The sequence below is a fragment of the Parastagonospora nodorum genome, assembly GCF_000146915.1.
Source record: "Parastagonospora nodorum SN15 chromosome Unknown scaffold_6, whole genome shotgun sequence".
Taxonomy (NCBI): Eukaryota; Fungi; Ascomycota; class Dothideomycetes; order Pleosporales; family Phaeosphaeriaceae; genus Parastagonospora; species Parastagonospora nodorum.
Genome location: NW_001884554.1, coordinates 983,377 through 1,004,522, shown reverse-complemented (window position 1 = coordinate 1,004,522; position 21,146 = coordinate 983,377). Strand labels below are relative to the sequence as shown.

The 21,146-nt window shown below is 51.1% G+C and overlaps 13 protein-coding genes across 13 annotated transcripts; 4 read left to right on the top strand and 9 right to left on the bottom strand.

The window, feature by feature from the left end:
* Positions 1-973: 973 nt before the first annotated feature.
* On the bottom strand, positions 974-1,691 carry SNOG_20044 (hypothetical protein). The gene is made up of 3 exons (XM_001794925.1): positions 1,516-1,691; positions 1,374-1,455; positions 974-1,326 (listed from the first exon to the last, which is right to left on the bottom strand). Exons 1-3 carry the CDS (start codon positions 1,632-1,634, stop codon positions 1,129-1,131), a joined length of 399 nt encoding a protein of 132 aa, XP_001794977.1. The 5' UTR covers positions 1,635-1,691; the 3' UTR covers positions 974-1,128.
* Positions 1,692-2,304: 613 nt separating this feature from the next.
* On the bottom strand, positions 2,305-2,920 carry SNOG_04562 (hypothetical protein; the record flags this gene model as incomplete). Its single annotated transcript, XM_001794924.1, has 3 exons — positions 2,305-2,414; positions 2,471-2,759; positions 2,810-2,920. The coding sequence occupies 3 exons, from the start codon at positions 2,918-2,920 to the stop codon at positions 2,305-2,307; spliced, it is 510 nt and encodes a 169-aa protein (XP_001794976.1).
* A 189-nt stretch (positions 2,921-3,109) lies between these two features.
* Positions 3,110-3,484, top strand: SNOG_04561 (hypothetical protein; the record flags this gene model as incomplete). Its single annotated transcript, XM_001794923.1, has 2 exons — positions 3,110-3,125; positions 3,258-3,484. The coding sequence occupies 2 exons, from the start codon at positions 3,110-3,112 to the stop codon at positions 3,482-3,484; spliced, it is 243 nt and encodes an 80-aa protein (XP_001794975.1).
* Positions 3,485-4,348: 864 nt separating this feature from the next.
* On the top strand, positions 4,349-4,891 carry SNOG_04560 (hypothetical protein; the record flags this gene model as incomplete). The annotated part of the gene is made up of 1 exon (XM_001794922.1): positions 4,349-4,891. The coding sequence occupies one exon, from the start codon at positions 4,349-4,351 to the stop codon at positions 4,889-4,891; it is 543 nt and encodes a 180-aa protein (XP_001794974.1).
* Positions 4,892-5,103: 212 nt separating this feature from the next.
* On the bottom strand, positions 5,104-6,351 carry SNOG_04559 (hypothetical protein; the record flags this gene model as incomplete). Its single annotated transcript, XM_001794921.1, has 1 exon — positions 5,104-6,351. The coding sequence occupies one exon, from the start codon at positions 6,349-6,351 to the stop codon at positions 5,104-5,106; it is 1,248 nt and encodes a 415-aa protein (XP_001794973.1).
* An 815-nt stretch (positions 6,352-7,166) lies between these two features.
* On the top strand, positions 7,167-8,975 carry SNOG_04558 (hypothetical protein; the record flags this gene model as incomplete). The annotated part of the gene is made up of 5 exons (XM_001794920.1): positions 7,167-7,336; positions 7,382-7,687; positions 7,739-7,822; positions 7,887-8,304; positions 8,766-8,975. 5 exons carry the CDS (start codon positions 7,167-7,169, stop codon positions 8,973-8,975), a joined length of 1,188 nt encoding a protein of 395 aa, XP_001794972.1.
* Positions 8,445-9,330, bottom strand: SNOG_04557 (hypothetical protein; the record flags this gene model as incomplete). The annotated part of the gene is made up of 3 exons (XM_001794919.1): positions 8,445-8,475; positions 8,818-9,216; positions 9,272-9,330. The coding sequence occupies 3 exons, from the start codon at positions 9,328-9,330 to the stop codon at positions 8,445-8,447; spliced, it is 489 nt and encodes a 162-aa protein (XP_001794971.1).
* Positions 9,331-10,076: 746 nt separating this feature from the next.
* On the bottom strand, positions 10,077-10,837 carry SNOG_04556 (hypothetical protein; the record flags this gene model as incomplete). Its single annotated transcript, XM_001794918.1, has 2 exons — positions 10,077-10,728; positions 10,776-10,837. The coding sequence occupies 2 exons, from the start codon at positions 10,835-10,837 to the stop codon at positions 10,077-10,079; spliced, it is 714 nt and encodes a 237-aa protein (XP_001794970.1).
* A 407-nt stretch (positions 10,838-11,244) lies between these two features.
* Positions 11,245-13,420, bottom strand: SNOG_04555 (hypothetical protein; the record flags this gene model as incomplete). The annotated part of the gene is made up of 6 exons (XM_001794917.1): positions 11,245-11,262; positions 11,326-11,547; positions 11,601-11,903; positions 11,951-12,240; positions 12,483-12,737; positions 12,961-13,420. 6 exons carry the CDS (start codon positions 13,418-13,420, stop codon positions 11,245-11,247), a joined length of 1,548 nt encoding a protein of 515 aa, XP_001794969.1.
* A 586-nt stretch (positions 13,421-14,006) lies between these two features.
* Positions 14,007-14,995, bottom strand: SNOG_04553 (hypothetical protein; the record flags this gene model as incomplete). The annotated part of the gene is made up of 3 exons (XM_001794916.1): positions 14,007-14,251; positions 14,347-14,760; positions 14,971-14,995. The coding sequence occupies 3 exons, from the start codon at positions 14,993-14,995 to the stop codon at positions 14,007-14,009; spliced, it is 684 nt and encodes a 227-aa protein (XP_001794968.1).
* Positions 14,996-15,540: 545 nt separating this feature from the next.
* SNOG_04552 (hypothetical protein) lies at positions 15,541-16,338 on the top strand (the record flags this gene model as incomplete). Its single annotated transcript, XM_001794915.1, has 1 exon — positions 15,541-16,338. One exon carries the CDS (start codon positions 15,541-15,543, stop codon positions 16,336-16,338), a length of 798 nt encoding a protein of 265 aa, XP_001794967.1.
* Positions 16,339-16,495: 157 nt separating this feature from the next.
* Positions 16,496-18,112, bottom strand: SNOG_04551 (hypothetical protein; the record flags this gene model as incomplete). The annotated part of the gene is made up of 1 exon (XM_001794914.1): positions 16,496-18,112. The coding sequence occupies one exon, from the start codon at positions 18,110-18,112 to the stop codon at positions 16,496-16,498; it is 1,617 nt and encodes a 538-aa protein (XP_001794966.1).
* A 686-nt stretch (positions 18,113-18,798) lies between these two features.
* Positions 18,799-20,005, bottom strand: SNOG_04550 (hypothetical protein; the record flags this gene model as incomplete). The annotated part of the gene is made up of 2 exons (XM_001794913.1): positions 18,799-19,022; positions 19,264-20,005. 2 exons carry the CDS (start codon positions 20,003-20,005, stop codon positions 18,799-18,801), a joined length of 966 nt encoding a protein of 321 aa, XP_001794965.1.
* Between the last annotated feature and the right edge of the window lie 1,141 nt (positions 20,006-21,146).

Below are 21,146 nucleotides of genomic sequence, written 5' to 3'. Positions count from 1 at the left end.
ATGGATGATTTCGCTAAGATGCTGTCAAGGTAATCAGGAAGCAGCAAGACGGAGACGTATCGATCACTTGCTAGATGGAGTTGCGGCAAAATCGAACGCTAACGGGACAAGCTTCCCCGCCCACGGACATGCGACGCTTCACCGATGCGACTCGTATCGTTTATATTTGTCCCATTCAGTCTTCGTTCCGGCCTGCCGCTTCTCCCCACACACCAATTCATATCACTAGCTGCATCCTCAACTCCTTGCCATGCCTCTTCACTGAATCTGTCACGAGTGCAACAACATATTCCAAGGGCGCGAGCACTACCATACAAAAGAGAAGCCCTTCTCCTGTTCACTGTGTAGCAGCAGCTTTGTATGTGTCTATTCTCTCGCCCGGCATTGCAGCTCAACCCATGTGCAAGCAGCCGCCGGCACATGCTCATCAGATTCGAACGAGCGGCGGCGTATCTTCCAGGCCCGTAAGTGCTGCAGCACTGCAGTGATGCCAAAGTGAAATACAATGGCAAGCATTCGTGTGAAAAGTGCTTCGCTGCCGGTGCCGACTGTATTTACGAGCCGCCTCGGAGGTGAAGGACGGCTGCTACCGGACGTGCTTCAGACCCGCATGCAGACTTTCAACCAGCTGAGACACATCGGTCTTTAGAAACACATGATATGCCCAAAGCCAGAGTCAATGTGTGTGCCAAAGTATGCAAGTACACCACATGTTGCATGTGTAAGGCCGCGCGGCAGGCCTGTACGATATATACTATTCTGCACACATGATCGATTATTTATCGATCATTGTTGCCTTTTTGGCATGCTGGTGCAGTGGGCACAGACATGCGTTCTGACAGCATATGCCTACTTATAGGCACTCACCAGTAGATCACCAGTCGAATTTCCTGTCGCCAGCTGACGCCACAGCCCCCGCCTTTGTGGACTCCGACTTCTTTGCTGCTCCGAACATCTCTGAATTCCCGAACGATTTGAGCAGCGTGGGCTGGGTGTTAGACAGCATGTATACGACTTTTCGGCTCAACCCGTCTGACCTTCAGACAGAGGCATGGCTGCTGCAGGATACATCAAACTTCGATGCGGTCCTGGGTTCCGCCCCCGGCTAACCAAGAGCAATCACTTGAATCAAGCATATGTTTGCCTCCGACTCCATCTTCTCATATAGACAAACTCTACAGCAGTTGATGCACTCCAGTCTTGGATAAGGACGCGGTCGACGTTCGACAGTATAAGCCGGCCTCCATTCGAGTAGACGTGCCTCTTTCCTTTCCCTGTGCTCATATTCTCTGTGGGAGCGCCGGTGACAGCTTCGACTGTTAGGGACTGGAAGGATGTTAGCGGATAATGTGGTCAGAAGGTGAGTTACTTGCGTGTATACCGTCTGCACCGATGATGAGGTCTGACTGGAACACGCGTCCGTCTACTAATGTGATATGCCCCGGTAGAAGACTCCTGTCATCAGTGTCAATGGTCTATCTTGCAAACATCTCTCTCGGTGAGGTGTTGACGTACAACCGACTCAACCGCACACGAGAGATGGATCCTCGGCTTCTTCCCACCAAAGCCTTCCTCTGCTTTCTCACGCAATGCATTGTGCAAGTCCACGCGATGTACCAAGAGCCACGGATCATCAATGTTCAAATGCGCTTGGGTATCCTCTGTAATCTAGTCGGTCAGTGCCATGTTCCGGCCCAAACCCAAGGCGATAATCTCGCGAAAGGCGTTTTTCATTCTCCGACCATAAATTTCTTCATATGAGAGCATTCAAATTTGCGCCCGTAAAGTCTTTTTAGTTCAAGTGTTTCATGTATCATCCGGCTCGAAATATCCATGACACATATAATAGCGCTGATATAGCACCTGTCGGCGGGCCGAGATAATTGCAACAACATAAACAGACACCACAAAATCGCATGCAAAGTTGAAAAGAGATGGGAATGTGAAGAATGCATTTGCTGATGCGACCGCGTCGACATGTCGTGAAGAACAGCTAACTTGCGGCGCTATGCTGACGTTTCATCCTCCATTGACGCCGTAGATCGATCATTCCATGCGACGAGTTCCCATCCATAACGCCATCAAAGCTTCTGCAAAACCTTTCCAGGGGCCGATTTCATGCGCCGCCTTCTCGTCCAAGATGAAAGCAAACGCCAGAAGAGAAGGTCTTACCATCGCAACGTGTCAGGCACACTCAAAGTGCGAAGCCTGAACGGCAGCGTCGACGCAGATCTGGCTGGGTGAGTAAAAGACGCAGTAGAACTTTAACACTCACGACGTACCTCGATGTGTTCAGAGAGAAATCTAGACCTCCTCCTGAACCATTTCCTCCGCCTCAGTCTTGAGCTCAGGCTTCACCTCAGCCGGAGCATCGACCTTGATGTCTTCAGCCTCATCAACCTCCTCCTTAACAACTACAACATGACACATTAGCTTCGCCTCATGTAACATATCTCACGACACTACTCACCCTCGTCAGACTTCTTCGCCGCGCGACCCTTCTTCTTGGGACTCGCGTCCTCGCCCTCAACATCCTGCTTCTTGGCCGCGCGCTTGCGGGGCGTCGCAGTCTTCTTGGGCGTCGCTGCCTCACCATCTGCAGGCGCGGCCTTCTTGCGGCCTCCAGTCTTCTTGGGCGCAGGCGAAGCGACGGCGCCGTCGGGGTTGACTAGGAGCTTGCCCTTGATCTTGGCCCAGGCGTTGGAGGCCGAGCGCGGGTTGGACATGCCTGCGAAGCCGGCGAGTTTCTCATAGTCGATCTGCGGTGGGTTAGAATGCGAATGTGAGGGATATGGGGTGTGTATGGTACCTCGGGAGGACCGGTCTTGAGCGACTGCATGGCCCAGCCGAGCATTTGGAGCTCGCGGTCGGTGAAGGCGCTGGTGCTGGATGCGGCGCCGGTCTCGTTGGAGTCGGACATAGTGGTGGTTATGAGGGTGGATGTGAAGTGGGTGTCAGGTGGTAGAGCGTGGGGTGGTATGTGACGAAGAGCAGTGTGTTGGAGCTGTCAAAGGTTGGCCCTACTGCACTTGAAAAGAGATGTCGAGAGTGTCAGGAAACGGGGCAGGTGGGCGGTATTTATGTCCTGTGTGCCGCTGCCACTAGCGCGATGCTGAGGATGGCTGGTAAGTGAGAGTGAGTGAGAGTGAGTGAGAGTGCAGTGCGCGATTGTGCGATACAATGGCCATGAGTGCACGACAAACACAGCGTCACCTCAATTCCGCGCATTCCATATCCAATATGGCTATCCTCATTAGCCAAAGCCCGTTTGCCAATGTCGAGGAGGAATTTTCAAAGCAAGCCCGAGGTGAAGGAGGAGATCATGTGCCGCATCGTGACCGATCGGGAAGTCGCGGTGCGCGCCGACCCAGATGATAGAGCCGAATGTGCCCATGTAAGGGCTTCCTGGTACCGACAAGCAATGGGCAGTAACAGGGAGATTGTCTGTCTAGGTATGCCTGTGTACCTGCACGTTGGGCCATGAAAGCATGTGCAACTCTGAGACGAGATCTGGGTGCTCTCCTCCACATGGAATTTATATAGTGTGCAATGGCAGAGATCCACGGTGACACACCCCAAGTGCACGCTCAGGATGTAGTGCGCAAGAGCAAAATTTATCGACTATGGTACATTCCAAAAATCTTGTGTACCTCCAGAAAATGCGATCCACATCAATCATGCTAAGTCCTAAGTGCTTTGAAAGCAAGAAGCAAATAATATGGAAATAAATCAGGTCGCACCCGACTCTAACTTGTTTACGGTTTTGATGAGGAATCGAACTGACGACCCCTCGAGTGAAGCCCCATTAAAACTTTGGTGGTGGTATTTCTACTACACCACTTGTCTTACGGATGAGAAACAGGTCTCGAAATCGATATATATAGAATCACATCGATATCTACAATAGCTATAGGAAGTTGAGAAATGTTCAGAGTAGGCAGTGCGCAAATAGTGGAGCATAATTAGCTAACTGTTTGGTCGTTTGTATGGTAGCAACAAACACTTCAATATAACTACACACTGTTATCCCGTACACAATGTCTCTTCAGTACACATGGATTCTCTCTATTTCTCTCGGCCAACCACAAATCAGTGTTTGAGATAACAATGTCAAGTCTCCTCTCCCACACAATGAAATGGACCCGCACTCTAAGAGCATGTGGTAGGAGATCAAGACTGCGCTTTCCGATGCCGGCCATCAGTGCAAGGTGAAAGAGCAGTTGAGCGTTTGCCTCTATGAAACTCCAGCCCGCTTCTGCTCCGCAACTTGTTTTTTTTTCATACTCCAACCTACTTTTGCTCCACAACCTCTATTCCACTGCGACAACACGATTGCTCGATCGCAATCATGCCTGGAACACTGCATGTGTCGCCGCATCCGGATCGCACTCACATCTACTGGGATCTCTACGAATGGCTCAACGCGAACATCCCGAAAGAGACACGTGTGTACATGATGCCGCCACGCATGATTGTCTTCTGTCCAAGTATGCTGCCGGACACCAACAAGTCATACCTTCCAAAAGCTCTTTTCGTCGGTGCTGTTAATGTCAACAAGCGCTTCGAGCATGTCTACGCATACCGAACCCACGAAGGGAGGATAGTCTTTTTCCGAGACTGCACCCTGCTCGAGCTTGAGTTCTTCGACGACATAAGCTGGAACAAGCCGTTCACACACGTGCAACAGTGGGGTGGGGATCACTTAAGGAAGATCAAGGCTTTATGTTCCTACTACTATGCCACCTCCAAACAAACCGACCGTTTCGTCGAGATTGGCGGCATCTCACGCGCCAAGTTGTATAATATAGGCATCTGCGCAAGCCGTGAAAGAGAAGGAACAACGTCGCCATGTCCGGTCCCCCAAATGGGTGAGGACCTGCGCGGGCGATGAGTGTGGGAAATGGACCTCCAAGTGCTGGACTGCCACCGCACAACGCCATGGCACCACAGCAAGGCAGACACCCAAGATGCTGCGGACACGCATAGGATGTGATGCGTAGGAGCAGGGAATATCGACCATCGTGCGTTGTATACTGCACTCACTTTACACAAATCAAAATCTATCCCCCAGAATGAATCAACAACTTCTCCTCCCCTACCTCTCTAGTACCCCACACTCTCCTGATATCTCGGCGGCGCATCAACACCCAACCCCTCCCTCGACTGTACCTGCGCATGATACCTCTGATACTGCACGCCACCCAAATACGGACCCGTATTCAGGTACTGCCCCGTAGCCGGAATGTGTATTGAGCCTTGAGACTGCGAACGCGCTCTGTATCTTGCAAGTTGCTCCTGGTACTGTGCCGACGAGTTCCAGTATTGTAGTGTGTCTTGTGGCTGCACGGATGCAGAATCTTCGCGCTGGATCAAAAGCCACAGGATCTTGCGGACTGCGACTTCTTCTTTGTCGTTCTTTACGCTTCCGCCTTGAGTCTTACTCATTTCCTTCTCGTATTCGCGCTGGACTTTCGCCCTCTCCTTGTCGAGTTTGCGTAGCTCGCTTTCCATTTTCTCTGCCTTCTTCGCCTCCTTCCTCCGTACTTTGTCTTCCTCGGCGTTGAGTTTAGCCATGTCCTTCTCGTAGTCTCGTTGTGCCTTGTCAGTATCTTTAGAGGCTTTGCGGGCGGCTTTTTCGCGCTTCTCCAGAATTTTCTTCTCCTCGCTTGAGCGCTGGCGTTCGGAAGCGTAAGCGTGCATTTTGTCGATCATGTTGGTAGGTGTTTCTTTGTGAGTCTCCGGTGTGACTTCCAGGGGGCTTGTGTATGGTGCTAGAGCCATCAGCCGTCTATGCTGGCCAGACAGATCTTGACTTGAGTCGTCGAGTGGAGCGAGGAGTTTGGTATCCCTCTTGATCTTGCCGGCAGCATCTAGTATAGGTATGCCGGCTGCTTTGGCAACAACTTCCAGTTTGACGATGTTGATCTTTAGTCCATGTGGCCCGAATGTCTTCTTGTTTGCTTCACGGATGAACATCTCGCTGCGCCCCTTACTCATGCCCACGTTGGTGATGGTTGCAGCGGCACTCACGGCGCCACCAACGATTTGAGCGGTTGCGAGAGGTACCAGGCCCACAATATTGCCAGCGAGACCGAGGACTCTTACGGGCGGGCTGACGACCATGAGACGATTGAGTTCATCGAGAAAGGAGAGGAAGGTCGCGGCCGGGATGTTGTATGCTTCGAGCTCGATGGGGTAGGCACGGAGGAAAGGTGAGCCCAGAGCTGCGGAAGTAGCCGGGATGGCGATGGGCTGCTGTAAGCTTGCATCTGACGATGTTGACGAGTAAGAGCTGGGCTGCGGTGGCGTGAACGGGCGATTTGATGAAGACAACGAGTAGTATGTAGTCATTGTAGTGGTGTTCCTATTCGAAAGCGGTTGAGAGGATTTTCAACCCGGTGTTGTGCATTCCTCCCAGCTCTTATACATATACATCCCACCAAGCTGCACGGTATACCATTTCAGGCATGAATGGTAGGGCTGATGAGTGGCGCTAGCAGCACGGCGCCTCGTGAAATCAACTACATGTTGCCTAGTCTACTATTTTGATGGTCAGCCCTAATGCGAAAGAGGAAATATCCCACATATTTGATGTGTGGCTTGGATAGACGATCATCTCTCGCGGATCCCGACTGACGTACGCTGGACACCCAGCCCGGTTGCACTGCAAGTAGGATGACTTCAAGCTTCGTATGCCTTCAGCCTTGATCACTGCTCACCTTCCAAGGCCCAGGTGAGAAAACATGTGGCAGTTCATTGACAACAACGTCTGGAGGACCTCAAGGTGTTGCGCGTTCTGCTTTTGGCAGCTGTTTTCGTTGAGAATGAGGTGTTGCACGTGGAATGGAGCTCGCCCGGTAGCAGTTTGGACCTCATCTTTGGACCTGGTCTTTCTGATTGCAAACGGCTTCACTAGGGCTCCTCGTCGCAAGCATAATGGCAGGTGATGGTTGAAAGATGTTGTTCTCGAGATACTGCCGTGGTGAGTGCAGTGAAGTGAAAGCGCGACCGCACAAGGCAGGAGCGGCGGGCGGATCACGACTTCCTGCAAAACAATCGGCCCACCCTGATTTATGTCAATTCACCCCTTCTCGCTTTTGAAGTCCTGACGTCCCGTCGGATGTTATCAAAGGTGAGGCTCAGGACATCGCGTACCAGCGGCGAAGATGAGCGGGCAGCGACATGACTCGCGCAACCGAGCGCCGACGCCAGACAGCATCGAGGGGCATGGCACGGCGGTCGACTACAACTCGGACAACCCAAACAGTCCCACATACAGCCCCATTTCGTCTGTACTCTCCTACCACAGCATGGCCGACCCCATAGACAGCGCCCTGTAAGCTTCCACTTCATAGCCAAGTAATTGCAGTCCCGCTAATAGCTCCAGCGACCTCCTACGGCGACTGAACCCCAAGGACGTCAAGCGCAACGTCGACAACATCATATCCCTCAACCCCTCGCTCGAAGAAGACCTGCTCGAATCCGTCGACATCCCGCTCACAGTCAAGAAGTGCTCGAAGACTAAGCGTGACTTCTTGTGCTGCGACTACAACCGCGACGGCGATAGCTGGCGCAGTCCGTGGAGCAATGAGTTCGAGCCGCCAATTGAGGAGGGCGTCACGCCCAGCGACCGCATAAGGAAGATGGAGGTCAAGGCGAATGAGGCGTTTGATGTGTATAGGGAGCTGTAAGATTAGCCATCGAGGTAGTGGTGTGGATGGTGCTGACACGTGCAAAGGTACTTCGAGGGCGGCATATCGAGCGTCTACCTCTGGGACATGGACGACGGCTTCGCAGGCTGCGTACTGCTGAAGAAGGGTGTGTACGCTGTCACATGATCATGCCCACATACTGACGTGACCAGCTGTATCCCCCTCATCCTCTAGCTCTGGCAGCTGGGACAGCATCCACGTCTTCGACGCCCAGGACCGCGCCCGCACCGCCCACTACAAGCTCACGTCCACCGTAATCCTCTCACTCGGCACCGACAGCGAAGCCCTCGGTGGCCTCGACCTCTCCGGCAACATGGTGCGCCAGGTAGAAGCCGACATGGCTGTTGAGGACGACACATCGCATGTCGCCAACATTGGCAAGATGGTCGAGGACATGGAGCTGAAGATGCGCAACTTGCTGCAGGAGGTCTACTTTGGCAAGGCAAAGGACGTTGTTGGAGATCTGAGGAGTGAGAATTGCTATGGAATACCAAGGAGCATCCTTGTGCTAACAATCCCCAGGCATCCCATCGCTCAGCCAGACGAACCGCGATCGGGCGACACAGAGGGAGATGATCAACAGCATGGGCCGGTAACTGCTAGCTCACGCTTATGGATTGGATCACGGCTGCATACATGCATTATGAAACAACATGACTTCAGGGCTCCGCCCAGTAATCACGCCTCTCTGCATCTCGTGACGTTGCATCTCACACATGTCGTAAATTGGGGTTACATGTCTACACTGATATTGAACAGATCACTGGATTCGAATAGCCAATAGCGAATTTTACAGATTGCCACGTCTGACCCGAATCATTCCCCTCTTGCAAAGATACGTATGCATCCAAGTCCAATTCTGGCATCTCCATATTCCTACAAAGACCCCCGAGACCGTCAACAATACGCGTGATATCTCACCCCCACATCAGCCGGTCCACCATGCTCGTGCACGATGCTTCTAACGACATGTTCTGGGTAGCGTTCTCGCTCAATATTCGGACTATCGTAGTACATCCACACCACGCACTTCAACCCGGCGAGTCTACCTAGAGGAAGTCCGTGCTTGCACACCGAATCAAAGTTGTCAGAATCATGCACATACCCGTGATGGTCATGCCTGCCAAGCGTCCTGTTCAAGCCAACACCAACAATGCGCACCGTGCCGATAGCATTGCGTTGTGCCGGGCTCAAAGCATCGAGAAATTCCATGAACGGCTCGAAGCTCTCGATGCTGAAGTGGTTGGACGAGAAGAGGAGTAGTTTGGCTTCCGAGTTGACTTGCCGGCAGCTTAGCAGTGTGGCTGATGGCGAAGGAAGCTTGTAAAATGGAGGATGCCGCTCGTCGTTTGCTGCGCGCTCTCTCGAGTTCAGGCACAGACGTTGAGCTATAATGGAGCGTGTGAGCGTGATCTCGAGACCACCAAGTGTGTATTGATAAATCTTTGTGCGGAGCTCGGCTGGGAGACGGAGGAGTGGGGATTGTTCGGCATTGCGGAGGGTGCTAGAGTCCAAAGATTAGTACTTGTTACATGCGCAAAACATGGATATCAACACACATCTTGTCCTGTGCGGTGACAGCCATTCCGGTATCGCTCTCAGTCAGTTGCGCCGCCATAGTCGCTGCTGGTCGCATGGGGCGTTGAGACCTTGGCAGACGAGTGTTGTGGAAGAGGAGAAGCAGTGGAAAGGCAAAGAAGTTGAGGCAGTCGAAATGAAAGTGGGGCGCTTGTTAGCGCTGCGCTAAAGTGGTTTTTTTGGTGTTGTGACCCTGACGAAGGTGAAAGAGGTCGGAGCGCCGCAAGGTAGTTTTCTACGACGCTCATTGAAGGTGAATTATCATATTATTGTTATTGTTATGCGTCGCAAACGAGGGTCTATATTGAGCTCAAGGTATGTGGACTAAGCAGTGATTGATTGATAGTTGTATTCCCATCATGCGCACTAAGCTGTCTTAACGGCATCCTCACCTAAGCGTTCTCTATTCATTATTTTTTCATAGGTTCTCTCCACAACATTTCGAAGTGTACCTAGCTTTTCAATGGTTTGTAATCATCGTACAACTTCTTGGGGCCTGGTAGACGCTGAGTACTTGGCAGACGTTGAAGAATGCTGTGAACAAGTAGGAGAGAGATATAGAATCCGAGGCAGTGACGCATTGAGACCTTACATCATAGTCTCACCTCAAGCACAAGAAATCTTCTATTTGCTGAAAATACACAGAACTCGTTGATTGTGAAGATGAATGTACTCTGTCGTTGCTCATCTATTTTGCTGGTTCCGAATATTCTGCCTTTCGAAACCTTCCCTGTTTTCCCTGAGTATACGTCGCAACTTCGAATTCCGAGATCGTGACACGGTGACCTATGATCTACTTCTACGATTTGGACTCTGCCAATTCAACCTCTCCACCTGGAGTCTCAGGCGAATGCCGTCAGGCGCACCAAGCTGTTTGAGCGCCATCCTTACGATGCGCCTCGCAACCCGGATGGGCTTCAAGTCAGTGCAGCCCCAAATCTGCAGCTCCAGTCTTCTTAGCCCACCCAGCTTTTCGAACAGGGCGAATTTGAGAAGCGACATGTCGACAGACCATGCGCCGTCAGTGACCCACGTCCAGAAATCCGGTAAGTTATTGTAGATCTCCCTGGGCGGTCCGTTGCCAAAAAGACCCTGGAGAGCTCCCGTGTGTGTATTAATGACCTCGATGGCATTTCTCTGCTGGTTGCTTAATAGGCCCAAGAACTTCATGAAGGCGCAAACACTCATCATCCGGAACGTGCTGTGGCGGAGAAGATGGAAGCTAGTCTCTCCGTAGATTTGCCGACAGACGTATACCAGACCTGGGGTCAGCGTTCCAATGTATCGTTCTACGTAAAACAACTTGATAGGATCGTAGATGCGTTGATCAGGGTCCGAAACGTGGAAGGTAATTCCGGAAAAGATACAATCCCAGATGTGATTGCGCAGTTCTGCTGGCAGGTGCAAGAGCGAGGAGTCGCACTGGTGTCGCTGGGAGCTTCTTCTCATCAGTAAAACTCGTTTCTCATACGCGCCGTAACGTACATGACGTCTCGATCGATATCTTCGCTGGCCGCGGTGGTGGTTGTTGACTGGCGTTCCGTCATAGTGGGCAGACACGGTTGTCGGAGGTTGTGGTTGCGGTGGTGAACTCGAGAGTATGCGGAGGCAGGGGCTCTCAGTGTATAGAGCGCAAGTAGCGCGCTAGTCAAGCAACAGGCGACTAGTGTCAGGTCGGTGAAGGTGAGCCCACCATAAACGCAGATGACTAGCGTTGGCTTTCTCTCATGCTTCTCCAAAATCATGTAGCATACATCGCGAACCGGGCAAAGTGCTAATGGTGGGTAGCGCGACAGCTGTAAGCTGATTGATCTTTGTCTCAGTCCAATTCAATCGTCAAACATCGCATGTTTACATCATTTGGGAGCCTTCTTCGCCCCCGATGCTGATAATCGATGTCTCTTGAGGAAAATCATTGCGTTGTAATGTGAAAACTGCATGACTACACACTGCTTCAGACAGCAAAACCCTCCTGTTTCGACCGATACCTGCTCAGACTCTGTCTGATCCGATACCTGAAAGCATATATACACACCAGTAACACAATACCGAATGCCACACTGCCGCACACCTTCCAGTAGTACTCCTGTGTCTTATCAGTGTCAATGATACCTTTCAGATTCATGCCAAAGTATGATGTAAAGAACGAGAGTGGGAGGAAGACGATGGTGAATCCGGTAAAGACGAAGATGGCTTTGTGCTGCGTGTCAGCGATGATAGCGAGTTCGTTTTGCTCGATTGAGCGCAGTTGGAAAAGCTGTGGTTCAGTTGTCAGCAAATATAGCCTCGTTGGCGGATAATATGACTTACTGAGTTGAGTGAGTCACGAAGATCGGCAGTGAGTCTTTTGCACGTGGCTGTCGATTCTTCCATGATGTGCTCTGCAAACCCAATCCGCTCTGACGTCGTCTCGCCATTGTCGTTGTCAGGAGGTAGGCCCGCATCATTGTCGAGCTCTTCGAAATGATCACAGTCTTTCTGAAGACGTCTAAAGAAGTCGAGCTTCTTGGAGAAGATCTCGCCAAGCACAGTCAACTCGTCTATGCAGACGAGATAGGCGCGCACTAGATTTATGGTCTCGTTGCGCTGCCAACGGTCGTATCTGCGCTCTTTCTGTACGGAGTCAGTGATGCTGATAACGTTTGCAACTATTGACTTACCAGTTCGTGGACGATAGCATCATAAGCATCCATCAGCGAAGGTACGCTGTACCCTTGTCGAATATTGTGTGGCGTCGTCCCAAGTTCCGTGACCAGGTACACCAAAAACCATTCAGCGTTTTTCCTGCGCCACGTATCTGTGCCAGTTTCGGAAAACTCGCGGTATATGTGAGAGACACAGGAGGCGAAGTTGTCTTCTTTGAGCTCTTCGGGGGGTGTATGCAAGTAGTGTTGCATGTTTGCGTTCAGATAATCGACACCTGCGGCCGGCGACATGGTGAGTAGAAAGCCTGGAAACATTAGCCATAGCTAGTCTTGGGGCGATATAAATTACCGTCATCCCGATGAAAACATCGCAGCGGGTTCCTTGCAAGATATGCCTCTTGAAAGTGAGGGTGCCTCGTCAGTGACTGCGTAACTTGCTCAAGCTTTGTCGTTCGTACGCCCTCAGAAGGACCATTCATATTAAATTGACTGCCTTCCGATAGTTGCCAGGGTAAATCAGCTTCCGCCAGGTCCCAAAAGTTCACACTTTTGCCGACATATTGAGCTCTCCAGGTAACATCCTTGACGAGGTTGTCGTTGTTGTCTCCGTCGAAGACTTGAGCATCTATCTTGCTGGTGACTTGAGGCACGGATTTAAGGATTCGTAGTATGTCGCGCGAGTCCTGTATCGAGCGCGTGCTTCGGAGATCGAATTGTTCGAGCTCAAGATATGGCCAACCTGCGCGGCCTGCCTTTACAAAGGGGCGGCCCATCACTTTGGATCCGGTATGGAAGAAGAGGGCTTCCACAGACTACTCAAATCAGTCGTGCACATTCAGGGGAAGGTCTACCATTACCGAATGTAGTAGTCCGACACCAATAGGAGCATGTCTACACTAGCATCAGTACAGTCTGGCAGCTATTTTGTGAATTGACCTACATCCATCGTACAGTAGACCATGATGGTTTCTCTCTGAACTCTGCGCTGATTAGCAAAGTAGATCGCGATGGTATTGCCGACATACCTTTCTCCAGATCACCAAGACGTACGCTCTGCTGTTGCGCTCGGCCGTCACCGAAATCGCATACCACAACCTTGATGTCTGCTCGGGGTGGAAAGAAATGATGTATAGTGTTGAGCAATTTCTGCTCCGCAGGCATGTTCACCTTCACATCGTTCCAGAAAACAGCACGTAAGAGGACTTTAAACAGCGTGCTACTCTCACGATTCTTGGCCCATTTTCGCACATCTTCGGCGATCTCGCTGTGTTGCGAAACACGGGCACGAAGCTTTTGTAGCTCAGCGTTCGAGTGTTCGGGTGGCGGATCTCGTGTGAATTTGCCTAAGATCTTGGTTGTGCTGACTGGTATGTAAGGATGCTCCTTCTCTGAGAGTTCGAAGGTTTCGATCTTCGGAGATGTCGGTTTGTGTGCAGAACTGACAGATTTGCGCGAGGAGGATGCCTGGAGCTCATCGCCCAGCATATTGCAACGAAAGCAAGAAAGCCTAGTCTCAATTTTGGGTAATCGTTATCACATCTGTAATGAATGAAAGATATCTCACGACTTTTATGTTCTCGGGTTTGAGAATCGCACACAAGGCAGCATGTTGCCATGCCTCTACATGGCGTCCTGCAAAAGCCACCTTTATCAGATTGGACCCCAACGTTCTGCAGCCACCGAGATCGCGCTGACGACTAGAGCGCGCAGAAGACTTCTATTGGTACGGCAGGCTTCACTAGGCTCATGTGTTGCCCTACACAATATTTGAGGCAACGCATCAGAACGCTTTAGTGGTGTGTCAGACACTGGCAAGTCCACAGCATGTCGCTTAACCGCTTCATCAAAATGGGGGCTGGAAATGAGTGCGCAGCAACCCAAACACAACAGGAAGAAAGTAGCGAGCGAAATATCCACCTATGAGATACATGGTCGGCACTGGGGTGCCTTGAGCGAGAGTCGTCGAGATTTTGAGCTTAGATGTTCTAGAATCAGCCTTGCTTTTCCTTCTTATCCCCCCGATCGCCTATTCTTTGGCGAGGCACTGTGCCCTGCCGTTCGCTGCACTTTCTTAGATGTCTGACGGCTGTCGGATCATTTCCGTCATCTCTTCCGTGCCTTCCAATCCATATTCGAACAAATCGAACTCGACTGTTTCGATAGCCTGGAAGCCATACTTTCCGTAAAGTCGTCTGCCTTGCGCAGAAGCCTGCAGATAGCACGGTATTTTGGATTGCTCCGACCTTTCAATACCCCATTGAAGGAGTAAACTACCCGCACCTCTACGCCTGTGCTCTTCCGATGTTACGAGCAAGGCTAGCACTAACAGAGAGAATGTTAGCGAAACCATTGCCATAATCGCTCCATCGTACGAGAAGTGGCTGTATTCGTTGCTGAAAGTGCTGACTTACGTATGTGAGGACGGCTTCCCATGGGACCACCGTTGCGCCGACAGAAGTATTCGTGTGCAGCTTCTCGCAGTCGTCCGTACTGATCAACAGTCTTGGATTCCTCGTCCATTGGTTGCTTCAGCTTTCCCAAGTCTGGACGTCCATTGGGATAAATTTCCCATTTGGCGTATGCGATAATCTCGTCTGCATCGACAACTTTCAGGTGATGAACGTGAGGCTTCTTGACCAGGTCGTTCTGTATGGTCTCCACCTGATCCTCGAGGTAGCCTGGATATGGTGGGGGCCGTCCGATAACGAGGGATCCAAGGCTGGCAGTCCGTAACTGAGCGCATTTCAAGGCATCCTCATGTAATACAGGCTGAACGAGTAGCCCTGACATTCTGCAAACTTGTTGCGAGAAGATGGCGGAAAACACTGTACAAATTGGTAGCCGCATGTTTGAGAAAGATTTGAGGTGGATGGCATACGTACAGTGTGATGTTCAAAAGAGAACGCGCAGTAGGTAAGATGTTGTGTGAACGCCATGCGTGCGCCTGCGTGCTGGCACGGCTGAGTTCGCGCCTTGCCCCACTGTCACATCCTCTGGTTGCGCTTTCAACTCTCACAAAGCACCAGCCACTCTACTTCCCTGCCTGTGAATTTCGGCCATGGTAAGTGAATAACACGAGATGTCGAAACCATCGATTATGATGAGGCGTCGAGAGTTCGACTAGGGCAAGGATGTAATAAACGGCGCATCATGGGGTATCGTCGTCGTTGTCAATGCATTAATGATACAACAGAAAGCGATCTGAAGACACCCGGACGACTACATGTGCCCAGAATACCCGCAATATGTCTAAGCAAAGCAAAGAGGTCACACATTCTTAGTCTTGCAGAACGGACTGCACAGCTGGTATAAACCGCCGACCTCCCCGCCAATGCATTAGCGTCGCCGCCACAGTGGCCAATCACATTTCCTCATCTGGAGATGGTCGACATCGAGCCCGCTGGTGCCCGCCGGTGGATTGACAACATGGCGGGCATGGGCGGGGACAAAACGGACATAAGCATAGAATAACAGTGCAAGGTTTTTAATGAATGCGGATGTAGAATTATATAAGGACGTATCGTAGACTGAAAAATACTCATCCCTACATCTCTCTATGACTTCATACTCCACCGCAAACTAAACATTAGGTACTTAAAGCTACAATGGCTCACCAAGACCGCCTGAAGGGAACTCACGTCCTCGTCTTCGGCGGCACCTCAGGCATCGGTTTCGCAACCGCCAACCTAGCGCTCTCCAAGGGAGCTCAAGTGACCATCTCCGGCTCAGGTCAACCAAAGGTGGACGACAAAGTCACACTTTTGCGCTCCTTCTACCCCGACCTGCCAGCCTCCAACGTAGCAGGCTTCGCATGCGACCTCAAGGACCAAACCAACATCGAAGCGAACCTCAAAGGCATATTCGAAAACGCGACCGACCGCGGCAGCAAGAAGATAGACCACGTCGTGTTCACCGCTGGTGGCGGCGACGATACGGGGAAACTTGGAGATGTCACTGTCGAATCTACCCTGAAGCCTTTGTTCCTACGTCTCGCAGTCCCAGCTATTATCGCCAGACTCATTTCTTCGGGCGCTTATGTGCCTGTGAGCGATAGTTCGTCGTTCACCGTCACCAGTGGAACAAACACCTACAAGCCAATGCCAGGATGGACAACCATCGCAGCTGCTGGCGCGTCGATCGATGGACTTGTGCGTGGTCTGGCGACGGATATGGCGCCGATCAGGATCAATTGCGTTGTTCCTGGGGCCATCGAGACTGAGTTGCTGCAAAGGTATTTGGGGAAGATTGGGGAGGATGGAGCGAATAAAATGAAGGAGACTGTGAGTTTGGCAAAGACGTTGGGGCAGCCTGAGGATATTGCGGAGGCGTATGCGTATCTCATGCGGGATCGGTTTGCGACGGGCTCGTTTGTAACGTCAGACGGTGGAAGGCTGCTTGTCTAGTTTCTAGAAGGCGTCAAGGAAGGGTCTGAGAGCGGCCTGGCGCAGCTTTCCCATTTTGGTAAGCGCTCACTCAACATGCTGTAGTTGCATGCTGTCCATTTGCTGTCTGCTATGGAGGGAATGCAGTTCAGAACGATCCCATAGAAACTTCTTCCTTTCAAGTAATATCAATGTGTATACCGTTCTTGACAAGCTTGTCTTTAATATGCGACCACTTGGAACAATCAGCCAAAAGACCTCTCAAGCCAAGTTCTCTCAACTCTTCCAACTTCTTCCCTTGACTCCTTTCCAAATCATGCTCGAGTGCGTATTTGAATTTCAGTCCCAAGTACGCGAACGCCTCATTCATGCGATCGAATACTAGCGCAATGAGGTCTATCTCTTCTTTGAGCTTTGCATCTCCGGTGGTTCGCCATTCTATTACAAGCACCAAGGCCGCAATGTATAATGACGAAGCGATGTGTGGGGTAATGAGCAGTTCGATTGAAACTCGCGAGGCATCTCTGATGACCTGTGCCGTGTGGCGTGCAGCTGCGACTGCGACCAGGAAACGGGACGAAGCATCAGCTGCAGGGTCATTTTTGGTGCAACGGTAATTCAGGAGCATTGCAGATGTGTCTAGTACTACCTGAAGCCACACAACGAGACCTCTATCCGCGGACTGAGCTTCAAGTACGGAGGTAGCTTGGCGAGGAATGCTTAGGCGGAGCTTCACAAGGTACGAGTCCAGTTCTTCACATTCTTCTACGTATTCGGGCGTGTTTGGAGAATCGTGTAAGGAGTGTACTAGCTCTGCGACGCGGCCGAGGAGTACGTGGGCGATGCAGATGTAGCGGAAGACGTTGACGGGTTCGTTTGCCGAATTCGAGGAGGTGATCAAGCGGCTAAGTTTGCGAGTAAAAGGCGTTGTAGTAGCCACGCTATGCTTTGTAAACGGATCCATTGCCTGGAATGATGAATCTGCTACAGGTATATCGACCTTGAAATGTGTCTCCGGAAGGGCGTTCGGCCAGCCAGTGGGCCACGAATGGTATCGGTCCACAATGAAGAGTAGCCACATAGTCCGCCGTCGTTCTTCTTTGTCTACTGCAGTCAGACCCTTTCCATCTTTGACTGATGTGTTAGTAGCATGATCGACATCGATTTCTCTGGGTCTACCATCCATAGAGACAGCACTGCTCGCATCCATGCGGTTCATGCCGAGAGCAATTGCCTGTCTCCACGCTTTCCCGAGGAAGAGCCAAGCTGACGAAAAGTCACCAGCGGTACAAGCGTACTCTATGATTAGAAGTGCAGCTTGAATGGTGGGTAAAGCAGGATCCGGGTTTCGTTGTGTGAGTTGGTACGAAAATTTTGCCTGTTCGTACCATTCTCTCTCGCGCTGCCTGACCGTTGCGTCCAGATGGAACCGTGCAGTGACACAGCATATCGCGAAGAGCAGAATTGGCGATTGACTTTGTGTTGTGCCTAATTGTACCTGCTCGATAAACACTTTCTGATGAAAACACGGGAACACGTGGTAGAGATGTTCAAAGAAGAGATCAACGAGCTCGACAAGAAGATCGTATGACGGAAGATGCGTCTCTTGCAGGATACTTTGGTCTTCAGAACTGACCTCTGAATCGGGATACCATTTTGGCAAGACTGGTGTGGAAAGGTCGAAGTTCAGACCTGGAAACGACATGAAGTCTAATGCGCCAGTTTGATCGGGGTCAATACTATCTGTAGCCTCCAGGCTCGACCGAAGCGCGGGCAATTCTCGTGCCACGGACATCACGTCGTCCTGCCGATCCCGAGCGATAATGCTATACTCGCAGCTGAGACCCCATTTGGTGCAAAGAGCACACGCAGGACGGGCAGCCTATTGTATGTCAGCAGCAGCTCTTCTGAACGACACGAGGGCGCGCACATCGCATTTCTTTTTTCGCTGCCTACATCTTGTACATGCTTGTTTCCTTTTCGTGATCGATGCAGGTATTGTAAGAGTTTGCATGATGAGCGTGTCTGATGGGATGGAGCTAAAGTGGGTCATCACTCTCATCGAGGGTGCAAGTACGCTGGCGGAGATAGCTCGGCTTTAAGCCTAAGAGCGTCGAAGAGATGTCATATTTCACATGACCTTGATGAACAGGTATGTACTTCGATCAAATCGGAGCATTTCTTACATTCTAGTTCCTCTATATGAGACCACCATCCATATACCCTGGTAGCCTACCGGCACGAGCATCACCGTGTCCTGGAACACGATCTTCACGCCTCATATAAGCCTCAGAAACACCTGGATCAGTCGGACCAAGCACTCGAATACTCTGTTTTAATTTCATATGCTTGGCATGTCTTTGATGTCTTTTCCAAGAATCACGAGCATCTCTTGCTTTATTGAGTATGCCCGTATGAAGTTTCCGTCTCCGTGGCTCGTCTTCATTCGCACTGTCGGCACGATCATCGTCCATTCGGCCTTCATCCCGTTGTGACCAAGATGACAATGTTGGGGGCGTTCTCGGCTCGTGTTGAGACGGTATGGGTGGTGGCGTACGTGGGATTTCTATCTCGTGAGCAAGCGAGGATGTTGGTGGAGACGAAGTGCTCGATCGACTTTGAGGCGAGGGCGGGAAGGCTGATGGGTGAGCGTAATCTGCCATGTACTGATCTGACAGCCGCCGACTGGAGATTCTGATTGTTGACTGTACAACGAAGATGGTCGCCTCGGAGATGGTACTATATCAAATCCAGACAAGTCCGCGTACGAGTCGTTTTGCGGTATGTTCAAGGCAGTGGAAGGACCTGAAAAGCTATTATCTCGCGACTTTGGGGTTGGCGTGGGCGGCTGTCGCACGATCACTAGTCCTCCTGGGAGCCGGAAAAGTGGACGAGGCTGCTCCATTGGAAATGAGCCTGCGGGCAACGCAGTTGCTGCGTTCTTACCTGCCAAGTCGTCGCCTGTAATGTTCGATCTTAACCGCTTTACCTGAGGAACAAGTTTTGACAAAATTATCTCTTTGTTCAGCAAGCGGAGCTTTTCAACACCAGAGATTTCACGACGAGTGGCGGATGCAGAATCACTCGCGGAACCAGCCTGCTCTTCTTCGAGACTAGAGCAGTGTTGGGAGTGCGTACGCTGATGGAAGGGTACCCAAGCAGCCACCTTCCGATGCCTTCTGCTTACGCCCTGAGAATTTGGTGTGACGTCCGTGTGTATATTTGATTGAGAGCTTCCAGGCGAAGAGCCATTCGGGTCTTTCTTCCATGACAGCGGTCGTGGCATGAGCTCAGCACTTTTCGAGGGTACTTTTGACGACCTCATGAAGAAATAACTTGTCATGGTGTTCTTCTCGGTACTCTCAGTCTGGGCTGAGGAGTCGTGGAGGTAAGCTTCGTGATACTGATCTGCTAGAGCATTGTGATAGTCCAGAGACACTGGGAGCTGTTGTGATCTTTCGCTCGAATCCCCTGACTCTGACTCTTCTTCAAGCTTGAGACCTCCTTGGCTGAGTGATTGAAGTTTCTTGCCACGCATCGAAAGAACAGCCTCGTTTCCATTACCAGCCCCGAAAGATCTGGGTGGGATGGCCGAAGGTGGGAGACCCGCCTGTTCTTCTGCGGGATTTTCGGACCCGAGCTGGGAGAACGCCTTTTGCTTCATCATTGAGTTAGAGGAACGAAGCATGACGTCTGGGAGCGGTGTATCTGAGAAGGTCTCCGTATTTCTACTGGAGGTCGCGACTGGATGAGTTACTGCTGAATCAGGTGACGGTATTCTGATATTGGGGTTGGCCGGTAGATCTAGGAGACAGTAGTCGTTTTCGGGCACAGCTGTATGTGCGAATGCGGAGTATGAAGAGCGGTGTGGCGAGGATGGTCGGTCGTGACTTTGTTCGCTCTATAGGTGTAAGATAAGAGTGTTGAGTAGGACTTGAGTTGAATTGCCACACAATTGAATCATGATCATCCCCGATACCAGGAGACGGTTCTGGAATAATCAGTCGGTAATTACGAGGGGCGGAAAATGATGAGGTCTGCGGATCCTGTTTTGGCGAACTTGGTTCGTCCCAGTCAGGGGGAGCCTTCCAGCTAGGTTTCCGGTGTAAAGATTTTGATTGAATTGAAGGTGCTGCCGTCTTTTGCGCTAATCTTGGGCTTGGTATTGCTGGCAAAGGCTTATTATCAGGAGGAGGTTGCGTTTGATGTGGAGGCGCAGTACGCAAGAACGACTCGAACGATCGGACCGGCCGCTCCATGCCTCTAAGGGAAGGTTGCCATAAAATGTGCTGGCTGTGCTGCTTTCCTGAAAACGGTGTATATTCTTGTCGTCCGTACATTCCCTCGGGTGTCGCTAAAAGCGAGGCAAGGAGGAGCTACACTTATCTAGAAGACGTTCCAGAAAATTACCCGACAAAGGGACAAGAGCGCACATCTGTGCATGTGAGCAGTGATGCAAGCAGTAACCATTGCAGAGACACGAGTATCAAACAAAGAGGGACATGATGACGTCGCTTCAAAGGGCGATAGCGAGGCGAGTTTGGTGAGACAACTTGTTGCCTCCCAGTTTTCAGGAAGACTCAACAGATCACAGATCATGAGAAGAATCGTGGTCGAAACGACGTTGTGCCTGACAGTCATCACATTCAGGGTACCAAAGATGCGCAAAGCGTCATTGTGTCATTTCGGTGGCCTGGCGTATGGCGCAAGAGGATGAAACATGCGCAGAACATATGGACACAGGTGAGATGCAGAAGGGAATCAGTACGCATCTAGTATGCGCTCTCATCGCGGTTGAAGTCGCGAACATGTTGATGATGTTGATGAAA

Excerpts from the sequence above, each read along its gene's own strand:
- SNOG_20044 (XM_001794925.1), bottom strand. The coding sequence starts at position 1,634 with ATGATCCGTGGCTCTTGGTACATCGCGTGGACTTGCACAATGCATTGC. Across the intron at positions 1,456-1,515 it reads CGTGTGCGGTTGAGTCGGTT|GAGTCTTCTACCGGGGCATA; the intron begins GTACGTCAACAC and ends CACTGATGACAG. Across the intron at positions 1,327-1,373 it reads TCGGTGCAGACGGTATACAC|TCCCTAACAGTCGAAGCTGT; the intron begins GCAAGTAACTCA and ends ACATCCTTCCAG.